Source organism: Salminus brasiliensis, chromosome 10, assembly GCF_030463535.1.
Source record: "Salminus brasiliensis chromosome 10, fSalBra1.hap2, whole genome shotgun sequence".
Taxonomy (NCBI): Eukaryota; Metazoa; Chordata; class Actinopteri; order Characiformes; family Bryconidae; genus Salminus; species Salminus brasiliensis.
In genome coordinates this window covers 21,580,780-21,590,160 of record NC_132887.1, presented here as the reverse complement: position 1 = coordinate 21,590,160, position 9,381 = coordinate 21,580,780, and the positions used below count along the sequence as shown (strand labels likewise).

The window sequence follows — 9,381 nt, the reverse complement described above, 5'->3', positions numbered from 1 at the left end:
AAGGGGACATGTGTGTTCTCGGTGTATAGAGAGTGTGTGTCAGCAGTGATGTCGCTTGGGGATGTCTGGTCGGTTAAACACACTGTTCATCTCTCAGTGGTTCAAGAGAAGTCATTTCCTGAGGCATCAGTGTGAAAGACTCGGTGTGAGCGAATACAGCGGTCCTGTCTCACACACACCCCGGACACGTTCACCCGACGCTGCTGATCTGAGACAAGCCATGGACCCTAAAGAGGAGTCTGCCACTGAAAGGACCCCCGAGCAGGAGCCGATGGTGAGAGATGGTGCCCAGCAGATCTGTGCAGGGAAGCGGAAAAGCGAGGACCATGTCGACCAGGAGAGACCCCGACGCGGCAAGAAGCGGAAAGCCGGTGGGGGTAAACAGCTCCAGCCCGGAGAGAGGTACGTCCCCCCTCCACAGAAGCGCAACCACGAGGTGAGCTTCAGCCAGGAGCATTTTGCAGAAACGTCGTACTACTTTGAAGGAGGGCTTCGGAAAGTGTATCCGTATTACTTTGACTTTAAGACCTACTGTAAGGGCCGCTGGGTTGGCAAAACTCTGCTGGAAGTCTTCAGTAGTGAGTTTCGTGCTGAGCCGCTGGACTACTACAGGGAAGCAGTGAGAGACGGGCGAATTCGGCTGAATGAAGTAGCTGTGGACGACTTGAACATAAAGCTGAAGGTGAGAACACATACAGGTGCTGTCAGAGTAAAGGTACCCTCAGTCCACCCTGTCAGACACCAGAGGTTTAAAACATATGATGAGGTATGTCTAGCTTTATATATATAGGGTTATATTGGACCATAAGTGACTTTATGAGTTATTTTCATGTAGTTTTATGTTTTTGTCTAAAAAAAATATTTTTCTAAAATATTTGGCTGTGTTTCAAAGATTCATTGGTTTCATTGGAATGAAACTGGCTGATTTTGCCACTGCGCCTGTACTGCACTATGAAAGGGCAGAGCAAAACTGTGGTAGGCTGAATGGGTGGGATATGTAAATGAGCTGGTTTTCTGCCATTAGATGGATACACAGTCATTTAACAATTTTTATTCATTTTTCATATATAGACTCAAAAGTGAACAGCAAGGTTTCAACCTTTTATATATGCGTATTGCTCAAAGGCCGCCCTCAGTAAGGTAAAGGTAAAAAGGTAAAGGTGCACGTATTTGTCACTGTACAGTGTGCACTGTACAGCAAAATGGGTCCTCCGCATTTAACCCATCTGTGGTAGTGAACACACACTCACACACACACTAGTGAGCTAGGGGCAGTGAGTACACACACACACCCAGAGCGGTGGGCAGCCAACTCCAGCACCCGGGGAGCAGAGAGGGGAAAGGGCCTTGCTCAAAGGGCCCGAAAGTGGCAGCTTGCCAAGCCCGGGAATCGAACCCACAACCCTGTTATCGATAACCGGGCGCTCTAAACGCTGAGCCACCACTGCCCTCGCTGAGCTACCACTGCCCTGATCACGTTTTCTGTGATCGGGGTCATTTAAGCACCTTAATGTGAAGGTTTGAGGATGCATTTACACGGTTTGTACTATAGTGAACAAACCCTACCGGTGCAGTGCTGGTACAAACAAAACCAAATTCACCATTAGTGTTGGATGCAGATGGAATTGGGCCTTTTGTGAATACACATACACACACACACTGTGACCATGAGCCATCGCTACAGCACCTAGGGAGCAAATGGGGTGAAGCCTTGCCGAGCCAGGGTATTGAACCCACGACCCTGTCATCAGTGAAACCCCTATACTGTGAAAGGATCTCTGAACAGGAGTACTGGTCTAGGATGTGTTCCTGTTAGTACGGGTTGAAGATGGCATATCTGTGTCAATGGTGGACTACTTCAGATGCTCATCTTAAGTAAATAAAATAATAATAATAATAATAATAATCAAATAAAACGTAGTAAATTAGGAAAGAATGTGGATTAATATCTAATCTAAAACCTGGAACACTATTCTCATCTTTATAGTATATAATATCTGATATTATAAATGAATATAGTATACCCTATATTATTCAACGGAACTGAATTTTGGGCTTGGATTTGTGTTTATTTAAATGCTGCAGTGCATTATGGGTTTCTCGTGCACTAGGGTACATTATTTGTGAAGCTAGGTCTTGAATTGTTGCATCTCCTTTTGTTTTTCTAGAACAATGACTTTATGAGGAACACAGTCCATCGTCATGAGCCACCCGTAACTGGTCGGCCGTTGGAGATTTTGGTTGATAATGGTGAAGTCGTGGTGGTGGACAAGCCCGCCTCTCTCCCTGTGCATCCCTGTGGACGGTATCGCCACAACACGGTGATCTTCATTCTGGGGAAGGAGAAAGGCCTCTGTGGCCTTCACACCGTGCATCGGTTGGATCGTCTCACTTCTGGCGTTCTTCTGTTTGCCCGCACTCTGGAGGTGTCAAAGAAACTGGATCAGATGGTTCGAGATCGAAAGGTGAGACCAGAACTGTCAGGACCTCTCTATGAATAAGCTAAACTTCATGTATTAAAAATAGGAGCTAGATTGTCTAGAAATAAGAGTAATTTGTTAAATGTGTCCCTTATTGTTTCTCACAGTTGGAGAAGGAATATGTTTGCCGTGTGGAGGGTGAGTTTCCAGATGGAGAGGTGGTGTGTGAGGAACCCATACTGGTCGTCTCCTTCAAAGTAGGTCTCTGCAGAGTGCATCCAAAAGGGAAAGACTGCCGCACGGTTTTCCAGAAGCTCAGCTACAATGGCCGCTCCAGTGTTGTGCGCTGTCTCCCACTCACAGGGCGAACTCACCAGATCCGTGTTCACCTCCAGTTCCTCGGCTTCCCCATAATTAATGACCCCATTTATGGGTCTTTTGCATGGGGCCCAAATAGAGGCAAAGGAGGTCTGGTGGGTATAAACGACGACGAGCTGCTAGAAGCCCTTATTGAGGAGCACCGTTCTAAGGAGAGTTTGGGCCTTTTGGATATTCCTGAAGTCGTATCAAAAAAGAGTGGCCAGGAAGCAGGTACAGGTGGTGATGCCTTGGTTAATGATGGTCTGCCAGCCTTGGCTGAATCTGGAAATGCTAAATGTGAAGGTGGTGCCTATAAACTGCCAGTAGAATCTGCAGTGGCTGGGAATTCCGAACTGAACATGCCTTCAGAGGCAACAACAGACGGTGCACAGACAGAGAAAAGCGGCTCTAAATATGAGGAATCGTGTAAAACCGCAGATGCTACCAAGGTTGTCCGAGATCATTTGTGTGGAGAGTGTAAAATTGTGCGCCCTGACCCTACAGAGAAGGAGTTGGTCATGTATTTGCATGCATTGCGCTACAAGGGGCCTGACTTTGAATACTCCACACAGTTGCCTGACTGGGCTAAAGAAGAGTGGGTGCAGGATTAGAATATCTTCAGTTCTGGAAAATGACTAAAATTACTTTTATTTAAGGATTTGCTCATTTTTTTTAATTACAGGGTTTGCAGGAAATTAGTTTGTAAAAATCAGTAAAATCACACAAACAATATAAACTGTATTCTTTAGCTTTCTTTTTTTCTGGGTGTGAAATGCTGTGAAAGAGAGGCATGATGAATACCATTTTATTTTTCCTCTGATCCAAGGAAAGGCCTGTCTTCAGTAAAATATGTCTTTTTATTGAGGTTCTCCATCATTTTTCCATCATAGTTTAGTCTTAAACACTTTAAATCTGACATCAAAGCATTAACGTAGAACAATTTCATAATAGTACGTTTCACGAAAACTGGACGCAGCAACTCTGTTTGGCACAAAGAACTGTTACTTTTTACATTTGGCACTTTGTACATTAGAAAGGTAGGACAGCATCACGGATATGTCAGTTATTGGCCATTATTCCAAAGCAACAATGACTGCATTGTAGTAATGAGCTGGCCAGAAAGGACCTTCTCTTAAACAGTTTGTTGTTTGGTAACACTGGAACAAACTTCTATACAGTGTTCGAGTGCTTGATTAAAAAAGTTCTTTTTTTTGGATTAAATGGCTTTTGTATCTTTTTCTTTTTTACATTCCGTACTGCTTATTGTTAAATTTGTCACACTAGACGCTTTTCCCTCTTAAAACACAGTACCACACTTTGCACCATAAAATCTATTACAACTTTCCTTACACTCTTGTGATCATATATCATCTGAACGAATACCAACATGTAAAAGACAAGACATACACTTTAATGTGTGGAGCCGAAAAACAAAAGCTATTGCACAGTTTTAACACATGCCTATATCGGATATTGGTAACCCTGTTTTATTTATTTATTTTTTTCATATATATATATATATTTTATGAATGTGTCTGTTTAGATCAGACCTCAGAAGTGCAAGATTGTATGATACACCTCTTTCTGTCGTTGTGGTTCATTAAAAGCTGTTTAGTTTTGAATGGCTTTGTTGATTTTTGGAGATTCAATAAAAATGTTCAGGTTTAGAGAAGAATTTAAAACGTTTACAGTGCTTATGTGATAAATCTACATTGCATTGCATTCTAAAATACATTTCACAGACTAAAATATATTTTAGAATATACAGCCTGTATCAGATATATTTTTAAATAAATTTATTTGGGAACATATGTAGCATATCTTAAACTTAAATGTGAAAATAAGTGAATCATTTAATATATATCTTGTTTTATTTTTTAAACTAAAGAGAACTAAAACAAATGTATTTTAAAATATATTTAACAGCTACATTCTTGCCCATTTTTATACATTGCAAAATATATATTTGATAATTTTTCCAATTAGTAAATATCACAAACCAGATCTGGATCTGGTTTCAAGATCAAGGACCTAATTGGGCCTCTTTATACCTGCATTTAACATGTGTTTTGTATGGGGATAGAATCAGGATACACTTTGACCGGGTTCTGTTTACACTTGACGTTCAAATGCGATTTTACTTTGCTGTGTAGTATTGTCCTGGTTTGGAGAGACTGTATTTAAAAAATGCAAGGGAATGAGCTCTGTACAACTGTTCTCATCTACCGGTAAATAAGCACAAACACACACACACAGCAAGAGAGAGAGAGAAGCCAAGATCTACAGTAATAATTACTTGTATTAATGTTGTTTTTTTTTTTTTGACAGACGTATTTCTGCTTGCTTTGAGTGATCTGGTTGTAAATCCGATCATCATGTATCTTGGGGAGTTTCCATGAGGCCAAGTGAAATCCAAACGTGATCCGATCGCTGCAAACGCATGTTAATGCCAGGTGTGAAGAGGCTACCAGAATATCTGAGCTTGGTGCAGGTTTGAACAAAGCAAAATGAATACAATTACATGTTTTTAGAACTACAAGGCTTAGGTGAACTGCTCTGGCCTTGCTCATGTACAGGTTCAGGCACCATAATCCTTTGATTAGTTATGGAATTTTAGTGTTAGAAAACAGCAACGCAAGGCCACGAGAGACAGGCTGCTTTCACACCTCTTTTGTAGTGCTCACACAGTAAGACATGCAGTGACCTCAGTCCCCAGATTTTAGGTGTATCGTCGGTGTCAAAATCACCGGTGGAGGCTGTGTGAAATAAATTGTAAAGGATTCCACAAGAGTGGGACACCTGTACCATAGTGTGTTCATAGATCTGTAGTAACCTGTAGGCTTTTACGGATTTAGGCATAGATCTGTAGTGTCCACTAGGCCGTAAAATTTATACTGTTACAATTTGTCAGATGCTCTGTACAAGTTCGCCACAGCATTAGAAGTGGACATGTTGAGAACAGTCACTGAGGTTTTAGCTACCGAACCTCTCCGTCAGCTGCTGTCCTCACCTCTCCCATCCCTCTTGACCCAAACATCTGGCATATCTGGCTTACTGTTTGGCAGTATCACAGGTAGATCACTTTGGCTTGTCCGTCCCCTTCCAGAACCCGGGGAAGCAAGGTCGTAAACTGTTTCTCTCAAGGACAAGCGCAAAGTATCTCTCTTGCCGTTAAGGTGGCCTGGTCGTAGCTCTCCATCGGTCGCAGTGGATGGAGGGGCTGGGACAGCAGGCTCAATGTCGCTCAAGCAGGTCTCGTTAGAATCTTCCAGTCCTTCAAAAGAGCTCTGAGACTGGCACGACAGAAGTCGTTTGTGTGGATGACATGTGGTGGCCCCGTCCATAGAAAGTGACCTTTTATTGGCGATGCTCGTAGTCTCGGTGCCCGTGATGTCTTCCATGCTGGAAGAGGATGACAAGGACGCGTTCCATAGCTTAATTCCGGCAACAGATTGGCCACGGCATTTCTTGCACAAAAGCCTCTCCTTTGCTGGATCGCTCGGAGGTGCCACCACAGGTCGCAGCATGTTCCCCTTGTAAGGGGAGGAGGTCTGCAGTGCCGGCGGAGGGTTGCAACCTTTGAGGTGCCTGCTACCTATCTCCTCACTGTCAGCTTCCATGCTAATCCTGTCGTAATCTCGCTTTGGACTGAGACCACAGAACTCGATGTCATCCGAAAGGACAGAAGGTCTATTGGACAGCTTGCTAGTGCAAGTGCTATTTTCAAAGCTGTCACTCAGATGGCAGGCTAGTGGTTGCAGCTCATACTGCTCTGGCTCTCTCTTCACCCCTGCCTGCTGCTGCCTGTGACGCTGCTGATTGGGGCACAGGAATCCTCCGCCACCTTCTTTGTTGAAGCTCTTTCTACATCGCGATCCTGTGCCACAGCCGAATGCCCCGTTAGCAGAAGGATTGGCAATTCCAGGTTCTGCAGCTGTGCACGAAGACGGCGTATTTTCCGTGGCACTCTCCGTCGCACACGGTATAATTATTTTCCCACAGTTCTTCTGAGGACCAAAGAAGCAGCAGAGCGACTGAAAGAAAAAAGTGGCAAATCCGCAAGCCACACACTTCACAAGGAGTAGAAAAATCCCTAGCTTTCTGAAAAGCAAAGCAGTTGTAGGGAGCATTATAATCCCCACACAAAAATATGCTCCAGCGCCTATGGCTACTGGACAACCCATTCTCTTCAAGGAATGTGCTACCCTGCCCAGTCTGTCATTGTGTGGGGCCAGACAGTAGGAAATGCAGTAATTGGCTGCAAAGTCAACAGACAGTCCTGCAGCCGCTGAAATAAACAGGGCTTCCACGCTATTTAACTGCCATTCTAGAAGCACAAGCAGGCCAATGGTGGCAAAAACACTGCCCCCCACAGCGACAGTGACATAAACGCTTAAGGGGATATTCCAAGTGGTGAGCAGAAGCAATGAAAATGTAAGTGCTACTGAAAAGCCTGCAACCTCTAATGTCTCTGTGCTCAGGCATTGCTGGAGGTCGTACAATGATAACTGGCTCACAAACCATCCTTTGTGGAGTCCTTTTGGAGCTCCAGCAATTTCCTTATTAAACCAGGAAGCAATCTGGCTGTAGAAATGTGAGGTTGTGTTGAAGTTGAAGCTGTAATGCTGCTTGGTCTTGAATACTACAACAAGGGCAGCGATTTGACCGTGCGAATCAAACCGAAGGCCTCCATTCTTGGCCGAACGCCTCTCCGCCTGCTGTTCTCCCATCATCATTTTGAGGCACTGCTCAAAAACATTAGGAGGGTAGGGAAATGAAACATTGTTGCAGCAGAAACTGAAAGCATCCTCACTTTCAGAACAGCGGCGAATGGACACCCAGTGAATCAGGTCCAACACAAAACAGGTGTTGTCCTCCACTGCCTCATGTTCTGCTGGCAATGTTGGATAAAAACTCTGGTTTCGAATTTTTCCACACAAGTCTCGCAACCATTCCTGGGCCTCAGGACTAGTCATATTGAATTCTGGATCCATGGCAAAGGAGCCGTTGCTTTTTGGAAGGAAATGATCGCCATCGTCAGTTGGGACCACTCCCCATATGAGAGTCAAGGTCATGGGCTCATCCTCTCCTTGTTTAATTCGCTCAAACATGAACTGGTGGCGGTATTCTGCGTCATATCTCTCGAAAGGATGACTGGAGCGGAACAGCTGAGTTGCCCTACTGTCTGAGGATGGCAGCTTCATACCGGGGTCAACACATGATATGTAAATCCCTCCTGCAGCCAGAACTGCAAACCAGCAGACCCAAATGTACCGAAACTTGACCACGCCACAGGGCAGGAACTTTAGGAAAAGCAAGTTCGATGTATCAGTGAGACCTCGTTTAAGACCCCGGATTTTCTGTCCCATTGTAAAAAGGCACCGCTTCCTTGAACTTGTGTGCCAGAATCCCCCAGGGATTTTTGAACAGCATGGCTTCCACGGCGGCTTAGTGGACAAAGCTGACGTTGACGCATAGCGCTCTTGCAAAACAACAGTACAGGGGAGCCAAACAAGAGCGAAGAGTGTGTTGATTAAAGAAGCGCTACCAAGATACACAGCAAAGCACCGTACAACTGGGATACTGCTTATGTAGCCTGAGTAGAATGTGATGCTAGATGTTAGGCCGGACACCAATATCAGGTACCCCATTTCCTGCAAGACCCGGTGCATTCTCTTTTCTAGCGCGGCTGGAGGATTATGGCTCAGTTGTAACTTCCAGAAGTCGATAAAGGTAAAGGCTTGATTCGAACAACTTCCCAAAAGAATGAGAATCGCAGCAAGATTGAGCAGCGGAAAAAACGTTAAGCCAAAGGCTACTTTGTAAAAGAAATATGATGTCAAGAGTGATAAAGTGACCGCAGCCAGAGACATAACTGATAGAAGGAGTGATTTAAGGTATAAGGCTATTGTTATCAGCAGCGCGAGGACTGTTAGAATTGGGTAGATCGAGTCTCTTGAGAGGTAATACTTGAAAAGCTTTTGCTTAATCCCCAGGTCCATCCCTGTGATGGTGGTGTTGTTATGTGTAAGCTCATTACCCTCAAGATGTTCCAAATAAATCTTCATTAACTCATCTCCTTTTGTCACTGGTAGAAACAGAACACTGTATTTTAGCGATGGGACTTGGTATTTAACCGTCTGGGGCCCGAGAAAATCCTTATCCACCAGGTAATGTAGAATCTGAAAGACGATGCTTGAGCGCTTGCAGTCATGTGGGACAGATGCGCAGTAGCCATGTTTGCCTCTTTCCGCACACGATGCAACCAGGCTTCCGTCATGGTAGTAAGGGGCGCAGTGTCTGAGCAGGTTTAAGCTGTCTGACACTTGCTGAGCTGTAAGACTAAAGCAAGAGGAGACATTGTTGAGGAGCGCCAGGAAGTTTCCCAGAGACCAGCTCGGACAGCATTCTCTCTTGACCCTGGAGCCAGAAACCTCAGACTTGACCTGACAGAGGTCCTCAAAGTGTGCATCTGAGCGTAACTGAAATATAAATCATATAGAAAAAAAGATTACATTTTCTTTAGTGTCTAAAATTCCACTAGAATTGTGCAATATGTTTTACATGTTATGAAATATGTTTGTTTTGAAGCACAGGAAAC

General features: G+C 44.3%; 2 protein-coding genes across 3 annotated transcripts in view; one reads left to right on the top strand and one right to left on the bottom strand.

Annotated features, from left to right (window-relative positions):
• On the top strand, positions 1 to 4,402 carry rpusd2 (RNA pseudouridine synthase domain containing 2). Its single transcript, XM_072689699.1, has 3 exons — positions 1 to 682; positions 2,169 to 2,465; positions 2,588 to 4,402. The coding sequence occupies exons 1-3, from the start codon at positions 62 to 64 to the stop codon at positions 3,389 to 3,391; spliced, it is 1,722 nt and encodes a 573-aa protein (XP_072545800.1). The 5' UTR covers positions 1 to 61; the 3' UTR covers positions 3,392 to 4,402.
• The window catches only part of disp2 (dispatched RND transporter family member 2), a 27,473-nt gene continuing 21,710 nt past the window's right edge, over positions 3,619 to 9,381 (bottom strand). For both annotated transcript variants that reach the window (XM_072689690.1, XM_072689691.1), the window contains exon 8: positions 3,619 to 9,262. In XM_072689690.1, the coding sequence (XP_072545791.1) occupies positions 5,774 to 9,262 (3,489 nt within the window). In that variant the 3' untranslated portion in view covers positions 3,619 to 5,773. The remainder of the gene's footprint in view (positions 9,263 to 9,381) is intronic.

What these genes read in the sequence shown, in the direction of transcription:
- rpusd2 (XM_072689699.1), top strand. Translation starts at nt 62, where the DNA reads ATGTCTGGTCGGTTAAACACACTGTTCATCTCTCAGTGGTTCAAGAGA. An exon ending in ACTTGAACATAAAGCTGAAG is followed by an intron (nt 683 to 2,168) that starts GTGAGAACACAT and finishes TTGTTTTTCTAG; the next exon opens with AACAATGACTTTATGAGGAA. An exon ending in AGATGGTTCGAGATCGAAAG is followed by an intron (nt 2,466 to 2,587) that starts GTGAGACCAGAA and finishes TGTTTCTCACAG; the next exon opens with TTGGAGAAGGAATATGTTTG.